Source organism: Populus trichocarpa, chromosome 19, assembly GCF_000002775.5.
Source record: "Populus trichocarpa isolate Nisqually-1 chromosome 19, P.trichocarpa_v4.1, whole genome shotgun sequence".
Classification (NCBI taxonomy): domain Eukaryota; kingdom Viridiplantae; phylum Streptophyta; class Magnoliopsida; order Malpighiales; family Salicaceae; genus Populus; species Populus trichocarpa.
This window is the reverse complement of record NC_037303.2, coordinates 10126710-10147040: the sequence shown is the minus strand read 5'-3', so window position 1 is coordinate 10147040 and position 20331 is coordinate 10126710. Positions and strand designations below refer to the sequence as shown.

Sequence of the window (20331 nt, the reverse complement as noted above, 5' to 3'; positions counted from 1 at the left end):
GAAAGAGAATCAAAGTATAAAATATAATAAACTTACGTGTTCGTTTGAAACTAACATGAAAACATTTATTTTGGTCCTCATATTTTCCTTCTTTCCTGACACATTCCCTTTATTTCTCTAAAATTTTGTTTTAATCCAAAATTTTATTTTTATTATTTCTCAATTCCTGATTTGAAAGAGGAGAGAGAAAGTCACTAGAAAATAGTGAAAGTCAGAGAAAGACGTCATTTGACCACATTCCAGCCATAAAAAAATTATTTTCAGTATTAACGAATTGCATTCGACAAGAGAAGTTCTATTAAGGTATTTTCCCCCCCTTAATCTTGCCAGAAAAACTAGATCGGGGTTGAGAGATAATTTTTTCTTTCAAATTGATTTTGTGTTTTTAGTTAGTTGATTTGTTTAGTTTATTGATATCATAAGATATTCATTAGGTGTTTTTAAGTGAAAATAAATTTAAAATATTGGTTCAAAAAACTTGTGACCAATTATCCAACACCATGTTCAATGGTCAAAAACTAAGATTACAAATAACGTGTTATTTGTATTTTTTTTTAAATAGGATGGACACTATTTCCAGCAAAAAATAAATAAATAAAAGGCTAAAAGTGCTTGACCTAGGTAGCCTTTACCTAGGTCCATTTGTTTGACTTTATTTTACCTTTAATTTTTTTAAAAAATATAAATTAATTAGAATAGATTAATTAATTTATATATATATATATATATATATATATATATATATATATATATATATATGGGATGCCTTACCTAGCAAGTATTTGATTTTAATTAAGATCAATTAAAATGAATAAACTAAATAAATTTTTATTTATCTATTTCCAAATGTTGAACCCTAATCATCCGATAGTAGTTAGCACAAACAGCCAGAGTCTCGGGTTGGCATCGTTGCATTTATTGCTATCCAACTTCCACACGTTAAATTTTACTCACCAAAACTTTCCAAGAGAAGGTATTTGTTAATTATACTGTAGTAATTGTCTTTTAAAATATTTTGTATTTTAAAAAAATATTTTTTTATTTTTTAAAATAAACATATCAAAATAATTCAAAAATATCAAAAAAATAATTTAAAATTAAAAAAATAATTTTTTTAACAACAATACTTTTTAAGACTCCAAAATTTGAAAATCAAAGGTGGCAAGTAACTTTGATCTTCGCAGCGTGCCCCTTGGCAGGATGCAGCTGGCCAAGAATGACGTGTAGTCTAGTCAAACCAATGACATGTAGTCTAGTCAAACCTATTACTTCTTCTTCCCATCTCCATGGGGTTACTTGAAATTTACATGCACAGTCAACTCTCTAGTAACTTTGGTTAGAATGTAAGCATGGTTAAGTATTGGATCAATAATTAATTAGCTTTTAACCACTTAGTTAAGTATATACTCTTGTAAATACATATTTTCTTTAAATTACTTTCTTTTTATATAAATCTATCGCATTAAAACTATTTTTTTTTCTAAATCAAGAATATTAACAAACCCTAATTGAAATTTGGAAATTATTGTAGCTCCAGATTCATTAACATTGTTTACTAAAACAATATAATGATGCTTTTGCTTTTATACCCAAAAAACTTTGCATTAGCTTTCAAGGATAATGAAATCTTTTCACATGATCCATTTGTTATTTTTAAATTGACTAGCAACAAATAAGTATTTTCTCATCTTGATTGCATGGTGAAACGATCAAAATACTTTTGGAAAAAAAATAAACTTGGTGTCAAGAGGTATTTTTGTATTTTCACAATTGTTTTTTGTTATTGCAATTTAACTGGGGAGCAATTTGGTATTTGACCAAATATAAAAAATAATAAACAATTAAAATACACAGTAAAACAACAAAAATACCCTTAAAATAATAATAAAAAATAAGCCTAAGATCAAGGGGCATTTTCTATTTTTTCACAATGTTTTTTTCTTTAATTAGAAAGTCAGCTCATAAGCTCTTTTGTATTTAGCTAAAAAAAGGACATGCGTGTGTGGCACACCCGACTTTCAAAAATGTTTTTCCGTTGTGTCGTTAAAAGTGTTGTTGTGTCATCTTCTTGTTGGTGCGGTGCATTTCTTCGTTGGTAGTCTAATTTGTCGTCGATAAACCTTTTTTTTTTCATTCTTCTCTCTTCTTCCCTGAAAATTACAGCTTGACCTTCTTGGTTATTGATATTTCAACTTTAGTCCTTATTTTATTTATTTATTCAATTTTATCATTGAATCCCAATTTATCAAATATTATATTCTCCAATTTGATCTTTATTATTTGGATTTCTAATTTTTTTTCTTGATCTTTTTGTAAAAGTTATTATTCTTTTCAATTTTATCATTTAATCACAACATTGTTTTTATTCTTATGTCAATTTTGAGTTTCATTCTTTTTTAAAAAAATTTATCCTTTTATTAAATTGATTTTTTTTTCAATTTCACATTTCAGTTAAATATAAAATTAATTTTGTTTTCGATCTTTATTCTTTTAATTGCTATTTTTTTTTAAATCCTTTTATATATAATTGATTTTTTTTAATTTCATCCTTTAATATATAATTAATTGAGAATTGAACTTCATGATTTTTTTAGATCGGGTGTTTCGGATCTAATGATTCGGGTTACAAGAATTAACACATGTTTGTTTTTTTTTAGAATAAAAGGGCTTTATAATTCTATTTATTTTTTATCAGGTTATTTCAATCACATGATATGAGCCGCTTGTTTAGACAAATATTCCAAGTTAATTAAAATCTAATTAGCATGATTACAAATTTATTTTGATCAATTTTTAAAATATTTTTTCACTACATTTCAAAATCGAAACAATATTTTTTATATAAAAAAATAATATGTAAGCGCTGACACCAAGGCTAATAATTACATAATCATATTTGTGTACTTCACATTCACATTAAAGGAGGTAGCCCTGTTGAAACCAAAGAGCTACTTTCACTTGATGACACCAACAGGATTATTATTATTTTTTTATTAAAATCCAAGGGTAATCATTTATCCATACGAGATTGTCTGGATTTATTTATTACTCTGTTTGTCTTCCTAGAAAATTAGAGGAACAAAATTGAAATTTATTATTATAAGAAAGTAGTAAATAAATATAAATAGTCAATGATATTAGACCTAGTTAAACTTGATTAATTTATCCGTAATTCAATTAATTTGCAACTTCATCTGCACCGAGTTAAAATAAAAAAATTAAATTAGATGAAAATTAAAATATTTAATTTTAATTAAAATGGACCAAGAATAAGTCATCAAACTGATGACCCGAGCGCCGAGCTGGTTTTCATGACTTCGCAAATAACAACAAAGAGTTAATTGGGAAATGGTGCGGAGGCGTTGAGATACTGTAAGAGAAAAACAAAAACAAAACCCAAACTGTCAAAATTATGGTCTTGACCGTGCAAGTTGTCTTGTTGATTAAGAGAAAAAAAAAATTACAAGACAAAAACAGTTACTGCCTTTTAGTTTTTTTAGTTAAATTATATTTTTAAATCGTTTTAATATGTTGATGTTAAAAATAATTTTTAAAATATAAAAAAAATATTATTTTAGACAAGACAAAAACAATCACTGTCTTTTTATGCTTTTTTTATTATTTAAATTTAATTTTATTTATATTATTTAATTATTTTAGATAAAAAAAAAACACTTTAAAAAACAATCATTATCACATTCTCAAACACCTTCTTAGCCTGCGTTTGTTTTGCAACTGCTTTTGCATTTACGATGCAACATACGCAGCAAGGTGTTTGGTAACAAATCAAACTGCATTTTGTACTGCGGGATCCACTAAAAAATTGAGTTTGAAACGCAGTTTTTACATGTTTTTTAACTGAGTTTCGTAAAATTCTGTTTATTTTTGCATTTCAAAAACGCTTTTGAAAAAAAAATTAATATTTTTTTATTTCAAATTAATATATTTTTTATGTTTTCAAATTATTTTGATGCGTTGATATTAAAATAATTTTTAAAAATAAAAAAAATTATACATGTTTTTTTGTTACACATAAACTTCAACTACAATATTTACCAAATACATAATTATTTTTTTAAAAAAACTTAATTTTTCAAAATTATAACCACATAAGCTTTTTAGAAAGAGGAAATAACTTTGAGGTAGTGGTTTATTGTTGTCTTGAAAAAATAATTTTTTATATATATTTTTGTATTGTTTTAATATAATAATTTTTAATATTAATAATTATTACGTTGAAAGTTTCAAACTTTGAAAGTTTGAGAGACACATGACATCATCAAAAGAAGGTTCTCTTCTGTTGTTTTGCTTTGGAGGGTCAGGGGTTGACTGGAAAAAAAAAAACCTCCCTTGGCCGAGACTTCTTTAAACAAGGCATAACCAGTAGTTAAAGTTAAAGCTAAAGTTGCAGAGAGATATGGACCATATGGTCTTCATTTTGTCCGTCTAAATCTCAGTTACTGGGAAGGAAGCGAGCGTTTATCAAAGGGAAAAATGAAAGAAGAGAGGTGAAGGCTCGTGAGTCGTGACTGGAAACCTTGACGTCAAGAAAAGAACTTGAATTCCCTTGCAGGTTCGTTGTAATTTCTCAAGTCAACTTTCTGCATAGACTTGCTTCATTCCCATTTTTATTTTTTGCTTGGACAATTATTATATGCTGCTTCAACTTCGATTTACATATGCTGTGTGCTTTCTGCCCACCTTTTTTATTCTCTCTTGAGTTCTTTGGATCTTACTCATAATTAAAGGGTTGGTGGGTCTTTCTTAGTGTATCTGATCTAAGCTGGTGCTCATTTCTTTTTGAGTTCGTTCAGTTTCTACGTTTATCCTTTCTTTGGATTTTAGGTATGTATGATTGCAGTTCATTTGTTATCTAATTGATGGTTTGTAGTGAGTACTCTAGTTTTTTTGGTTGCTGATGTATTATATTTGCTGACAATTTGATCAAAACTTTGTGATCTGTGATAATACATACACGTATATATAGTCATTTCTTTTCTAACATCAGGCTTGAATGTCTAGTTGCTGCTGCTCTAGTTGTGCTTCTTCTTCTTCTTCTTCTTCTTCTTCTTCTTTGCTTTGCTGTCTTGCCATAGATTGCTGTTTAATATAGAATCGTGATCGTGGTGACCTGTTTGCAACCCTGTTTTTCTTTCTTCATTTCTGTCCTCTTTTTGCTTCCCTTCTTCTTCTTCTTGTTTTTCTTTCTTTTCTTTCCCTTGGTTTTTTTTTTTTGGTATAGATGAGGTTAATTTCATAGATCTTCCCTTTTCCTCAAGGTTAATTAAATCGCCTTCAGCCACCATTCCTTATTTAAAGAAAAATCCGTGGAAAGAATCAATTTCTATCCACCGGTTCACAGAAAAAGAGAAGTTGTCTTGTTTGGCTAGATTTTCTTATGCATGGTTTTGCTATGATTATTTGAAAGCATTTCTCTTTCTTTCTCTGAGAAGGATTTAGCTGAATCTAAAATTACTACTCAAATGCAGTAAAAGGCGTAAGCATTCCCAACCAAATGAGGTTTCAGTCTCACCTTGTTCTGATCGCTTGTTTTGATTCAAAATTCACACTCTCTTGTTGCTGGAGAAACATGATGGATGTAACTGGACTAGTTTCATTGGTTTAGAACATGTTTTGTAATAAAGGGGTTTTCTCTTTAAAATATTCCAGAAAGCATCAGAATGTGGTTTAGGTTGAGAGAAACATACAATTACAAATGGCATCAGGTTATTGAATTTGTTAACCTTGGATTGCATCAAGTTATTGACTTGTAATTAAAAAACTTTGTATGCAAAATGAAATATCAACTTGCATGATTTTCGGCATTAGTATAGGCTCTGAGCGAAATCTTGCAATTCCTCGAGTATTGTTGAAGCCATGTCTTATTTTCAAGAACGTCATTTCTGTAAATATAAAACTATTTCTAGAACTCAATGTTAATAAGATGTTCTCCCTCTTTTTTGGTGGCATTCTTGAAAATGGACAATCCCCTCTAGATATCTAATCCGTGCTGACCTCACCTGTCTTATCTTTCTTCATTTGTCTGCAGATTCTGAAGTCTTACAGCAAGTTAACAATTCAATTTAGTCATTGGTATTTGCAACACCAAAGATTAGGAGTGGAAGGCCAACCTGGGATTACTTACAATTGTATTTGGAGGAACATGAACAGTGGATCAGCTGCTAAAATTCGGTTTGTCAGATGTCCTAAATGTCGGCAGGTTCTTGTGGAGCCACAAGATATTCCAGTCTACAAATGTGGTGGCTGTGGCACACATCTTCAAGGTACAACCCTTTTAATTTGTATGTGTGGTTTGGATAATATATGCTGGATCTTTTTCATTAAATTGTTAAATAAGATAAGAGATGGTAATATAGTATTCTTCTTGGATTGGTCAAGTTGATATAGAAATTCAATTACAATATTCAACTTGGTTAAGTTCTGATTATAAAAGATTAAGAGGTTCAACAATTATCAATTCCATATTGCATGGACCCATGAATGCTACTTTCCTATGATAGACATTCTGATGAACTCTATAGGTTCCTTGGGCGATACTTTAATAGCCAATACTCCAGGTTGATGGCACTAAGCCAGTGCTAGACTAGCTCTTTTAGTACAAGAATGCTTTCCTTAACAATTAAAGAGTATTTTCGTCTTATACACCTAAGTTGTTCTATTCTTACCATCCATAGATTGTTTTCTTTATCTCTCTTCGTGTTTTACTGAAGTTGCTCTTCATTGTAACAATCTGGATTTGTAGATAGTTTAATCGCTTCTTTTCCTTCATGCAGTGAAAATTCGAAAAAGTAACCCTGAAGTCGCAACTTCTGGCCTGCATGAAACAGATGCTGCTCAGAAAAATAGATCAGATCATATTTCTGAAGCTAAGGAATCCAGCAGCTCAAATCATGAAGAAAATTTTCTTTCCCCTGGGGAATGTTCTCCAGACCAACTCAATGGGGGGGATTGTGCTGCATCTGGCGATTTTGATCTTGATCATCTCAGTGGTGCAAACTTACCAGAAGAACTGCAAAGGAGTGGAAGTGATCGAAATGGTTCTGGAGATTTTGATAGTAAGCAACCTGGAGGTGTGAACTCATCACACAACCAAAAGAATGAGATTGATAAAAATGATCCAGGGGACTCTGATAATGAGCATGTTGTAGGTGTAGGCTCATCCAATGAACACCAACAGAATGGGAGTGGTCAAAATGAGACTGAGGATTGTGTTGATTTGAAGGTAATAGGCACAAGCTTGTCAAGTGATGATCAGGAAACAGGAAATGATTCAAATGAATCTCCAGAGTGTGATCATGAACAGCCTGAAATTTTCAATGAAGTTCAAATCCAACAAATTGAATCTGGGGATTGCAATGATGAGCAACTTAGAGGTATGGGGGTCATATCAACTGAAGCACAAAATGACTGGAGTGATCGAAATGATTCTTCTGATTGCAATGTTGAACAGGCTGGGTTTTCCTATAAAGTTTGTTCGCCTACCAAACTTGATGAAGAGCAGTCCCAACTGGCGGCAGCAAAACCAAAAGCTGAAGTCAATGAAGGTGGGATTCAACAAAATGAGTCTGGAGCTTTCAGTGATGAGCAACTTGGAAGTGTGAACTTATCAACAGAAGCAGAAGATGACAGGAGTGATCAAAATGATTCCTTGGATTTCAGCATTGAACAGGCTGGAAGTGATGAAAGCTCACCATTAACAGTCACAAAAGCAGAATTAGATGCTCACAGTGATAGTGATGGAACTTCCAACGATGTTTGTTCTCCCACCAGACGTGCTCATCTCAAGAACAAAGAGCCACCCCCACTAGCAGGAGCAAAAAAAGAAGTTGAAGTGAGTGATGAAAGCTCACCATTAACAGTCACAAAAGCAGAATTAGATGCTCACAGTGATAGTGATGGAACTTCCAACGATGTTTGTTCTCCCACCAGACGTGCTCATCTCAAGAACAAAGAGCCACCCCCACTAGCAGGAGCAAAAAAAGAAGTTGAAGTGAGTGATGAAAGCTCACCATTAACAGTCACAAAAGCAGAATTAGATGCTCACAGTGATAGTGATGGAACTTCCAACGATGTTTGTTCTCCCACCAGACGTGCTCATCTCAAGAACAAAGAGCCACCCCCACTAGCAGGAGCAAAAAAAGAAGTTGAAGTGAGTGATGGAAGCTCACCATTAACAGTCACAAAAGCAGAATTAGATGCTCACAGTGATAGTGATGGAACTTCCAACGATGTTTGTTCTCCCACCAGACGTGCTCATCTCAAGAACGAAGAGCCATCCCCACTAGCAGCATCAGAAGTTGAAGTGAGTGATGGAAGCTCACAATTAGCAGCCACAAAAGCAGAATTAGATGCTCACAGTGATAGTGATGGAACTTCCAACGATGATTGTTCACTCACCAAACTTGCTCTTCTTGAGAACAAAGAGTTGTCTTCAGTGGAAGGGGAAAAATCAGAAGCTGGAGCCAGTAATGAAAGCTCACAATTAGCAGGAGCAAAAGCATTACTAGATGCTTCCAAAGAGAGTGGTTCTGATTTCATAAAATCAAGTATTGAGAAGTCAGTTGACAAGGAGGGTGCTTCAGTTGTCGCTGCTCAAAGGCCTGCAGGAGAAAGCATTTCATCAGACATTTTTGTAACTTCGCCAAATGAACAGCTAGAGAAGCTTCATGAAACAGGTCGCCATGATTTTGACCGTGTACAGTGTACAGATACATTCAAAACTATGGATTTGATTGACCCCAGCTCTGAGTTAAGTGACAGTCTTATAGACTTGTCTAAATCCCCAGCCACCAGAAGCTCTCGGGCTTACTATGATGACACTGTCTCTTCATATGAAGGAACAGATGATCAATTACCTGATCGACCCAAGCATCCATTTAGAAATACTCATAAGCAAGCAAATCATGCAGCTTCCAATGAGAGACCCAGAAGCGAAAAGTTCGTGGCGAATAGCAGTTTGGAAATGCAGCATCACTTGAAGAATCATACATCAATTATTTCTGATAATAATCACCGTGCCTTGAAATCCAGCAAACTAAATCATGATGAATTGGTAGAGCACACAAGGGTTGCCCATCCAGCTAGAAACTGGAGAAGACTGGAGAAGGATGAATATCCATCTCAGGCTCCTTTCTATCAAAGAGACTTCTTGGCTGGCTATGATAATGGGAGCCCTTCCAATCAAAACAACAATGAATCCCGTTCCAATCCGTACTTTCATTCACGTGAAAAGGCTGCATACACTGAACAGGAGAAGATGAAACTGTTGGAAATGATTTATGAATTGCAGGATCAAGTTAACGTTCTGAATGGAAAGGAAAAAGGGAGGGTTGCTCCAGGGGTCACTTGGAAGGACCATAATCCCAGTTACAATGATCATCTGGAGCAGGTAATTTTCGATGACTTAGACTATCTGAGTTATCCTGGAAGATTCAGAGGGGGGCGCAACTGGCATCAACAGAGTAAATACTCCCAAATACCTTTCTCAGCAGAGGTAGCAAGCAATCGAAACCAAGTTGATCACTTGTGTTGCTGTCCCCAAGACTGTCGCTTGGCACAACTACCTCCACCTAACCTTCATCATAATAGAGTGTTTTGCAAGGCCCAAGATCATGTCGAATTTTACCATTCCTATGGTTCTTGTCCCTCAACTCCACAACGGCATGCTGACTCTGAGTTTTCCATATATAGGCGTGAAACACTTTCTGATGACCACAGGCGTAGGGATCAGGAGGTAAAGAAGTATGTAACGAAGAAACATCACTTGGCTAAGCGGCACCTCCTGCCCCTGGCAGGTGGAGCCCCTTTCATAACATGTTTTTTTTGCTTCAAACAGCTTCAGCTACCTGCAGATTTTCTTCTTTCTAAAAGGAAGTACCACCAGCTAAGATGTGGTGTCTGTTTGGAAGTACTTAGATTTTCACTTATAAGCAGGACTCATCTAGTTCCATATACACCGACTGCTGATGCACCTCCACCAAGTGAGGTTGATGAGCATAGTGGCGGTCTTCATAGGAGAATTTCAGCTTCATCTTCTCATGCCAGCAATTGTCCCAACATGGATCCTGTGTCATGTTCTGAAGATTATGGACTTCCATTCTGTAAAAGCGGTTCCACTGATGGGGATCCTGTCCAGACATCATTACGTTCAGCTGAAAGCAGCCTGAATGAGCGTCGGAAGAATCTCAAGGAAAAGCATGAATTATCTGGACCTTCTTCTAGCATGTCCAAAACAAAGAAAGTATCTTCAGAAATTGAGGAGCTGCCAAGGAAAGGAGGAGGAGGTTCCCCACTTCACCGACTCATGGGTTATTCCTCACCAAGTCGACTGATATATGGTTATGAACCATCTTGTTCAAGTTGGTACTATCCAACAGAAGACTAAGTGAGCAACTCACGACATATTTATCATGAAGCACTGGCTTGTATAGATACATATAGGTTGTACTTTGATTATGTTGTTGATTATAGTACAGGAAATAGGACTCGCCTCATTGCTTTGGAATCAGTAGTATATATAACAGAAGTAGAAACACAAGTTTTGAATTCCAAGTATAGGTTCTCAGAAGAGAAGATTGCAGTAATTATTTGTTTATTTTTGTATTATAAAACTGATCCTGTATAACGAAGTTTTTGGATTTCATGTATATTATTCAGAGAAGAAAAGGACAAAGAAATCATCACATAAAGGTCGTCACTCGTGAGGAATGCTCAGTTTCTTCAAAGCGCTTGATGTACTCAGACAACTTTTAAAAATCTCCCCATGCTCCTTGTCCTTGACTATCTTGAGCTTAACGTCATGAGTTTAGCAGGTTTGCATGCATGTCCAGTTGAAGGAGATTGCACAGACGGATTTTAGCTTGAGCAAGAATGTCCAGCTGTTGTTGTATGGACAAAAACACTCCCATGACTTCACATCCGTTTCTATCTCGTCGTAGAAACCAAAAAAAATGTGATTTTGATTCACCATGAATTGTTGGTTGCTAATGCAATTTCTTCGTGTTTCCAGGGTGAAGCCCACAAGATGACTTTGTAATTCGCAAGGTTGTGCTGTGCTTCTTGATGCTCCCTATTACCCAGTAGCGTTTCTGTATCTTTTTTCTTTTTGACAAGCTAATAATAAACATCAACATATTTATCCACTTTTAACTACCATTATAATAAACTCGGTTCATTTAAATAATATAAATAAAAAAAACAAAATATAAAAAAACATTTAAATAATATAAATAAAAAAACAAAATATCAAAAAAGTATTATAAAGCTCATCAAGTACAAACTAAATAAAATTATAAAATTTAATTTTCTAACAACTTAATTTTAAAGAAAAAAATAGAAAAAAAATATTTAATTAAAAAAATAATTCAAGTCAAACTCAAGTTAACTCACTAACCCTGCAACCCTGATACAAGATTCGAATAACCCAATAAAAAAAAAATTACAAAGATTAATTTTCAATGAATCAAATAAATTAAATAAAAAAAATCATTTTAAAAAAAAACCTAAAAATAATCCAAAACAAGCTCGTGTTAACTTTCAAAACTCATGTTGGTCATAAACCGAAGACCAACCTAAAAAAAACAAATCCTAAAAAATAATGCAGAAAATTCTAAATAAATAAAATATTGAGGAATAAAATTAAAAACAATATAATAAAAAAATAAAGACTAAATCTGATATAAAAATAATTTAAAATAAAATATTGAGTGATAAAATTGAAAACAAAATTCAATTAAAATAAAATAAAATAAAAAAATCAATAAAAAAATTAAAAACAAAAAACAATAAAAACAAATTTGAATGGATCAAAATTCAATTTGCTTAAGTGCATACTTGCCACCTAATGCCCTTTAATTACCCCCATCAAGATAATGCATGGCCGTACCAAGTTGAACTCCATACGCTTATCACCTTTTGCAGTCTGAATGCAGAGCAGCTAAGGCTTCTTAGGAAGCTAAAACACTGCAAAATGTTTTTGAAGTAGAAATAAAAGATCAACTATAGAATTACATTCCTTCCGAATTCAATACCAAAAACATTGAAAATGTAAAAGTGCATTCTTCTGTAGTGTGGAGAGATCCAATTCCTATTGATTGTCTGCGACTTCAACTTCGATTTGCAGCTTTTCTGCTGGTTGTATTTACAAGGAAATGAAAACAAGGTGAGGCAAGCATAAAGCCCTTGGCAGATTTATCTACACATGCAAAATTCATCTGAAGCTGTTCTTATATCTGCTTCCTCGATTTGAAACAATGGAAATCCTCTGGTCCTGAAGCATGTTTAAGTTGGGGGCCAGCAATCGGGTGTACCGATCAAAATACAGAAGCTGTTTCATGAGAAGAGCAAACTCCCTGGGAAATTTGAGTCCATATGATTCACTAACCCGAATCTGTTGCAAGCCAAAAAATATCAAACATGGGTTATTGGTAATAGAACAAGAGAGAGGAATGATTTGAGAGAAGAAGAGGGTGCCATGGATCAGGATTGCTTCAATAATTGGTCTTCGTAACTACACTTAGCAACTACTTCAGAACTTTCTGCAAATTTTGCAAGCTCCACTGACCAGTCTATACTGAACTTTGTATACAGTTTCTGGGATGGATGTCTTTTATCGTAAGCCATATTGATTTTCTTGTCCAAAATTATCCCATCCTTTGATTTCCCAAAACGAAATTTTACTTTTTTATATCCATAGGTAAATAGCTAAAAGTAAGGATCTACCCTGACCTAACACCATCCTTCTGCAAACATCACTTGCAGGTAACAGGTATAGCAATTAAACAAAATCCTGAGAAGGGCAGACCTGTTGAATGCTGCCAAAACAGTGGGCATTTTGATGGTTTATGCATTTTTTATCATCCTATTATAGAGATAACTAGTTTTTTGGGCCCGCACCACGCCTTGGGCCTGAACATTTTTGTCGGTAAAAAAAAAAAACCCGAGTGACTCAAGCATGTTTTAAAAAAGTAAAAAAAAAAAAAGTGACTAGGGACTTAAACCCGGCTGAAAAAAAAAAGTCAGTATAGTTTAATTAGATAATAAAAGAACAGATAATGACATTAAATAGACCAATTTAAACAAAAAAGAATCATGGAACCTGTAAAAAAAAACACTTACCGAAATGATAAAGGTGACAGAACTAAGATTCTAACCAATCAAATTAAAAAAAAAGGATAGAAAAAAAGCAAACCGGACAAGCCAACTAAAACTCTGCAACTTGGATCATGGATAACTCAATAAAATGCAAACCGGAAAAGATTAAGAAACTTAATTCTAAAAAAACTCAATATTGAAGGATAGAACGTAAAAAATATTAAATTAAAAAAAATCCTAAAAAAACTGAATCAATTCAGGCTAACCAGCCAAATATGTGATCTAAGTGATGGGACTAAGATAAATGAATAAAAAAGAAATTGAAGAAATCATGAAGCTCGATATAAAAAAAACTCAAACTTTAAAGGATGGAACTGAGAAAAAATAATTCTAATCAATCTAATATTGAAATATAAAATAAAAAAATAATAATATCAATTTAAAAACTTTGACAGAGTAAATTCAATAAAGGACAACAAATAAAAAGAACCAAGATAACCCGAATCATTTTCAAAATGAATGAAAAATTCAATAGAAATAAAATAAATAAAAGTAACAGAGCCCAATTTCCAATTGAACAAATGTTATATGATAAAACCGAGAAAACATGAGCTTAAAAAAAGAAAAAGAAAACAAGCAAACCCAAGCGAACCTCATAAACCTAGGTTAATCTCTAGAACTCAATAAAAAAGATCAATTCCCAATCAATTTAATGTTGAAGGATGAAATCAGGAAAAAAAATCAATTTAAGAAATTTGTCAAAATAAATAAAATAGCAATCAAAATAATGAGAATTTAATAAAAAGAAAAAACTTAAGGAGGATGAAATTGTAAAAAAAAATATCATCTTAAAAAATTATCTCAAATAAAACAAATAGAAATCAAAAGAATAGAAACCAAATTTTTAAAAAATTAAAAATGAAAAAGGGATGAAAAAGAAAAAGAATTCCAATTTTATAAATTATTCAAAATAAAACAAATAGTAATAAAAAAACAGAGAACAAATTTGAAGGAATAACAAGAGTTGCTTAGAAATTTTGAAAGGGCAAGCATGGAAATCAAGGAGAAAAGAGAAAATAATGAAGAAAAAAAAAAGGATCGTCAACGCCAAACTGGAGGGTCGTTGGCCACACGCGCCACCGCGGAAGATAGTGTTTGGTAACTAGACAGCCCTACTAGTGAATGCAATGTTTTTTTTTAATAATATTTAATATTTATTCAAATACAAAAAATACCCCCAAGTCAACTATGACTTGATACTGACCAAAAAAACCAGGATGAATAGATGAAAAAGCCCCTGAAAGATAGTTTAGTAGATTGTCTTTTAGGGTAATTAAGTTATTTTATTGTGCTAAACAAATTAAAAAGACTAAAAAAACCTCTTATTTTATTTTAGAGGTAACTAAGTCATTTTACTGTGCCAAAAAAAATAAAAAGATTAATTTGTCCCCGCAGAAATTGAAAATGACAATTGAATCATGTTGAAGACTGTATTGACCCCAATACCTAATTCAAAGGTTTTATGATTTAAGGGCAATTCTATCATTACACTACGTAGGTGCACAATAATTTTGCTAGGAGATTTAGTTTTTTGTTAATGCATCAAGGGGTCTCGTATGAGGAACACTGTCCTAACATCACAACTTAATTGCCAGGAAAATTGTAATCTATCACATTGACTAAGTTTGCGCTGCATCTATTTAGAAAATGTTCAAACTTAACTCGTCATATATTTTGGTTGAAGTAATTAATGAGATCAGCTTACCACATCAAGAAAGAGTGCATTCATCTGCCTCTCATCAACAACAACATTGGCAGAGACAGCAGTTGCATTTGTAGTTGTATCCCTGGCGGTTGCAACGATTAAGTCAGTATCCAAATCCTGCATTAGCGTAATAAAGAGTGTTTTAAAGCAGTTCCAATAAATTTCAAAAAATGAGTATTTAGAGTATTGGTGTTTACCTGTATTGATGAGAATATCTTTTCCAGGTCTTTGGCAAAGGCCATAACATCCACATCCTTGTTTGTGGCACCCATTTCAATCAAGGCAGATGCCATTGACTCATATTCTTCAGTTGCAATTGATGCAAGAAACACTTCCATAGCAGTCCATGTTTTTGGGGATATGCGACCAACAATTCCTGTAGATTGGATTCTACTTGAGTTATATGACAGATGGCTTAAATTCATGTAAATAGTTGGTCAGCTCTCATTAAATATGCTGTAAATGCTCCAGATCATACCATCACCAACCTGAGGTACCATTTACATTAGATCTATAGTACTAAGTGGTATAAATGACCCATTAAAAAAGGTTCTGCAATTAAGGGATGCACCATGAATCTGCAGAAATAGTTCTACACGGTACAATATATCATCTAATAATCGTTTATGATCCTTTGGCCCCAATCAATATGACAGACATGTCTTTTCAGAAGCTAGGGTAAAGATACAAGATTAACTTCCATGTCACCAATGACCTTGAAGCACAAGTAGCACTCTTACAAAAAGCAAGAGGGGCAAGGCCTTAGGTTCGAGTCCCACCTTCGTCAATCCATCTCTAAACTGAAAAAAAAGGAACTTCCATGTTTACTTTTCTGATGAAATTCAGAAAGAGAGAAGTCAACAATGATATTCAAATTCTCAACTATTATTCTATCAGTGTTGTAGCAGATGGGCCACTTTAGCACAGGGAAGATTTGCAGAAAACCTACTTAGGTAACCATTTGCTGTAATAACAAGGTCCTCTAAGTAACCAGTATACGCTAGTAATCAAATCCAATAATGAGTTGGAAATCCAGTCATTCAATGTAGAGTATAACAAGCTATGCACAAACATTCAGTAAAACGGATGCCTAAAACTGTATTTCTTGGAAACTAAATCATGAATCAACTTGATGCACATAAAAATTTTACCGAAATCAAGAAACCCAATGCGGCCATCACGTAACAACCACAAATTGCCGGCATGAACATCTGCATGGAAAGTTTCACATGCAAGTAAACTACCAAACCTGGACAAGAAATTTCGTATGATCAGTTTTACATTCAAAAACCTGATATGATATTCTTAAGATTAACATGAAATCTCACAAGCATGTGGATCACGGATGTCATACCACACATTGAGGGCAGTTATAAGACTGGTCTCTGGACTAGAAACAAGTGAGCTTATAGAGTCCAGGTCAGTGAGAGGCACTCCATATAGCCTCTCCATTGTAAGAATTCGCTGGGTACTGCAGTGCTGGTATACTTTTGGAGCTGTAGCTTGCCTTGTAAGTCCCATAGCTTCCAAATAACTCCTAAAGGCCTCGATGTTTGCAGCTTCCTTATAAAAGTCGACTTCTTCAAGCATGGACTCTCTTATGTCTTTGACAATACCAACCTACCGAGAGGAGACATGACTTACGAACGAAAAGAAACTTCAAGAATTTAATTAACGGACACACTCAGAAACAAATATATGCTTGCTTCCTCCACAATAATACATCAGGGAGGTCAATAAATGCAAAACCCCAATATGCCACTGGATGAATAAGTATCTTTTTGTATGTCATTAAGATGGATAAACACTTAAAGTTTCTAGGATTTCAACATTGGGAAAATATAGTGATAAAAGGACTTGGAAGTGTAGAAGTTTACTCTCAAGACAGCAACTAATTTCATCACTTGCAAAAACTGATGAACAAACATCATACCAGTGATGCACGGCTGAGTTCAGGGTTTAAAAACTCCAATATGCGAGCAACAATGTAAACAAAGTTCAAATCTGCCACTAGGATATCTTTTATTCCAGGTTTCAAGACCTTTATAACTACATTGTCTTGAGAGCCCTTGAGCCTTGCAGCATGAACCTGGGCATAATATTCAAATTTTGAGCATGTCAAAAATATGAGTAAGAAATGAAAATATGAGAGAGGGATAGTGCACTCCAAGGAAATACACAAAATAGATGTGAAACAGGAAAGGGAAGAAGAGTATTTACCTGTGCAATTGAGGCCGAGGCAACTGGTGTTGGGTCAACATATTCGTACACACTGTCTATTGGTCTTCCTAATTCCTCACGCAAGATTGCTTGAATTTCTTGAAAAGGAACTGATGGAGCTCTGTCGAAACAGTTCTGAAATTCTTGTACATATTCTGCTGGGAACAATGTAGGTGCAGATGCTATGAACTAGCAAAACACATGATAGGAAAGCATTAGTGGAAAAATAGCATCTGCCAGGAAGATTAAAAAGAAGTGTAATGGAAACAAGGATAGAAGATTTAATTTTTATTGAATAAGAGGAATAAAATTGTTGACAAACTCAAGCAGCATTGAACAATAAAAAAAAGAAACTTTTTGAAATATACTATGACTTACCTGACCTAATTTAATATAGGTTGCTCCCATGCGTTCAAACAATCTCCTCAAATATTGTGGAGAAAGTAATCCAAGCTGCATTTGGGTTGGTAATCCAGCAGAAGAATTTGTAGACTGCAAATAGTAGAGGGATGAGGAGGTCAAAAAATAGTATGAATTATACAACTTTTTTTAACCTATCATACAAAAAGACGCTTCTATCAGAACTTAAACTAATAGTGATGTCATCCATGGGATTTGGAGAAAGAAAACTAAGTAAAAAGGAATATATAAAGCAAGCAACAAACTGAACAAATTTCACATCCTCAGCTCTCTTCTAAGAACTGATCCAAATGAAATGAGGCCTTTCTTTAAATAGATGCTCATCTAAATTGCACTCTTATGCGCTGATAGTCACCTATTTACTCTTCCTCAAAATGTTCATTTTTTCATTGTTCTGTTTCCTAAAGTTCAAAGAGAAAAAAAAAATGTAAGAAATTGTGATATAACCATGAGGTTTAATATCTTTATAATGCCAACCAATCCTCTATTCTGTCATGCTTCATATACCATAATTGCTTCCATAGATTCCCTGTTGCCATCAGAAAATCATTGATGCATGTATACCCTTTCTTTTACAATGACAATAATATCGTTCCAGTAGCCATCTAGAGGAACTGCAACTCAATAGAAATAGGCAATGCACGAAACAACAATCTGCATATTGCCACAGGATTTGCAAAGAATGGGCACTAGCTTAAGGAAGCATCTTATGGATTTCCCAAATGAATTGCAAAGAAACATCAATATAGAGGTAGCGTAAGAACTTACACGAGTTTAATGCATTAGCATCTACGGACAATATAATTTGCAAGCATTGGGTTCTAAATATAGATGTCATGCAAAATTACAGTCATTCTCACTAGTGGAAAAACAAATAAGAATCCAAGTAATACCCTAGGACAGTTGAGAGAGAAACTAGCAACGGTATCTTACTAAGGCCCACCCAAAATCTGATTGGAAAAACATCTAGGAAAAAGGATCTCTCATAGTTAAAGTTCTGAGACTGAAAAATGAAGTCCCAAAACCATCATCATATGAGACAGAATGGCAACTAGGAATGATGTAAGTTGAAAGAAGAATTTCAACCTTCTTTCTGCATCATATTTTCGCTTTAAATGATGTAGTACCAGAAGGAACTGAACCTGGGATAATTTTGCATCCACTATGCAGCTAGGTTATACTATGTTAAAACAGAATCCTTGAGTCTTAATCACCCACTGCAATTGTAAGCCATGCTTGATCCCATTCAACTAAGTGGATTAACCTTCAACCTCTCAGTCCTGACCACAGGAATCACTGAAGAACTTGGTTGCATTATGTTGGAGGCCATACATGGAATTTAAGAGATAAATATGCTGTAAAAGGAAGAGTTTCACAGTCAAGTTCGCACGAGCAATACTGCTACCAGTCAGAAAAATTAACTCTAGTTCCAGGAGAAGACAGGAATTCCAACCTCGACAACCAGAGTCTTGTCGAAAGGAAAAGAAACATATTAGAAATAATCGTTCAGTTTTCTACAATCTCGTAGGCTTAACCAGTTCTCACAATGTAATCAATTGACTAACAAATCAACAAATTACATCTCTGATGAGTTTCCAGGCATGCTACAAGAAAAGCAGAAGTGCTTGCAAACGAGATAGTTATCCATACATTGTAAGAAAAACTAGAAGTGTTTTATTATTTATTTGTGTCAAAGTAAAAACGAAAGAAAACTACTGAAGCGCAAACTACCTTTGATGCATCTGCCAGCCACTCGCCACCAACTCCAAGAAATGCTTGAATACCTTGAGCCAGCCTTAGGGCTCCACGTGGACCGGTATTGATAGATGTCTGAACAATATCCTCCACAAGTTTGGGCAAGTTTTCAATACCGTCTGATAGTATAACATACATTAGTTTTCAATAACGAAGTATAATTACAGCTAAAACCAGAAGAAGTGACAGCAAGTTCATTAAAACTTTATATACTGGTGGAATATATAGGTAAACGTAAACGGGTAATTCCTAATTTCATTATGTGGCCATTGAGGTGATAGTAACCAACCTTGGAGGCGAGAAGAGAAAAGATCCTGCTGTGATTGAGCATACCGGGCAAAAGGGGTAAAACCCTTTGAGCGAAAATTGAGCTTACTTGATCTCCTGCTTGGAATTGGAAACTTTTGAAACAAAAAGAAGTAGTTTGTCAAGACAAGACAAGAATGATTGGTAAAAGAAGAACCCACATATCAAATAATCAATAAATTAGATATCAAGAGAAACATTCAATCACCTGAGGAAATGGTTGTGGATTATTGGTAAAGAGAGGGAACCGAGCCCCTCTTAGTGCTGACACAGAAATTATCGCCATTTCTTTCTTTCCTTCTTGCAGAAATATGAAATATCTATTCGGCACCAAATATGGACAGCACGACCGTGCTTAGTTGAGGAGGGGGAAAAAACATGAAAGGGAGGAGGCCACGTGGCAGGAAGTAGCTCGCCCTCACACAGGTTTGGGTTCTTGTCTTGACGTCTTGTATGCAGTCCACTGATGTTATGAAAAGAAAAGTTGCTTCGCATCATCGATGCTTGGGCTCCATGACTGTTAAGATTCTGGTCCCTCAATGACATTTGACAAGAGGTGTCAGCTTTACTTGCAATTTGGGTTCTTGACTTTGTTCTCACTGCTGTTAGATTACGTTTGTTTTGTCATTTTAAAAAAATTAAAAAATAATATTTTTTATATTTTTATATTGTTTTGATTTATTAATATCAAAAATAATTTTAAAAAATTAAAAAATATTATTTAAATATATTTTCAAATAAAAAATATTTTA

General features: G+C 33.8%; 2 protein-coding genes across 3 annotated transcripts; one reads left to right on the top strand and one right to left on the bottom strand.

Annotated features, from left to right (window-relative positions):
- The first annotated feature begins 4351 nt into the window (after positions 1 to 4351).
- LOC18108345 (uncharacterized) lies at positions 4352 to 10667 on the top strand. Of its 2 annotated transcripts, none has more exons than XM_024591360.2 (3): positions 4352 to 4573; positions 6050 to 6284; positions 6795 to 10667. In XM_024591360.2, exons 2-3 carry the CDS (start codon positions 6164 to 6166, stop codon positions 10403 to 10405), a joined length of 3732 nt encoding a protein of 1243 aa, XP_024447128.2. In that variant the 5' UTR covers positions 4352 to 4573; positions 6050 to 6163; the 3' UTR covers positions 10406 to 10667. The 2 variants fall into 2 exon arrangements, with proteins under 2 accessions (XP_024447128.2, XP_024447129.2); XM_024591361.2 differs by lacking the exon at positions 4352 to 4573 and adding an exon at positions 4685 to 4845.
- Positions 10668 to 11983: 1316 nt separating this feature from the next.
- LOC18108344 (uncharacterized aarF domain-containing protein kinase At5g05200, chloroplastic) lies at positions 11984 to 20115 on the bottom strand. Its single transcript, XM_024590886.2, has 11 exons — positions 19788 to 20115; positions 19563 to 19674; positions 19250 to 19392; positions 17477 to 17590; positions 17099 to 17287; positions 16812 to 16967; positions 16233 to 16498; positions 16030 to 16127; positions 15076 to 15254; positions 14879 to 14995; positions 11984 to 12409 (listed from the first exon to the last, which is right to left on the bottom strand). The coding sequence occupies exons 1-11, from the start codon at positions 19863 to 19865 to the stop codon at positions 12230 to 12232; spliced, it is 1632 nt and encodes a 543-aa protein (XP_024446654.2). The 5' UTR covers positions 19866 to 20115; the 3' UTR covers positions 11984 to 12229.
- Positions 20116 to 20331: the final 216 nt, after the last annotated feature.

What these genes read in the sequence shown, in the direction of transcription:
- LOC18108345 (XM_024591360.2), top strand. Translation starts at nt 6,164, where the DNA reads ATGAACAGTGGATCAGCTGCTAAAATTCGGTTTGTCAGATGTCCTAAA. An exon ending in CTGTGGCACACATCTTCAAG is followed by an intron (nt 6,285 to 6,794) that starts GTACAACCCTTT and finishes TCCTTCATGCAG; the next exon opens with TGAAAATTCGAAAAAGTAAC.
- LOC18108344 (XM_024590886.2), bottom strand. Translation starts at nt 19,865, where the DNA reads ATGGCGATAATTTCTGTGTCAGCACTAAGAGGGGCTCGGTTCCCTCTC. An exon ending in ATCCACAACCATTTCCTCAG is followed by an intron (nt 19,675 to 19,787) that starts GTGATTGAATGT and finishes TTGTTTCAAAAG; the next exon opens with TTTCCAATTCCAAGCAGGAG. An exon ending in ATGCACTCTTTCTTGATGTG is followed by an intron (nt 12,410 to 14,878) that starts GTAAGCTGATCT and finishes GGCTTGCAACAG; the next exon opens with ATTCGGGTTAGTGAATCATA.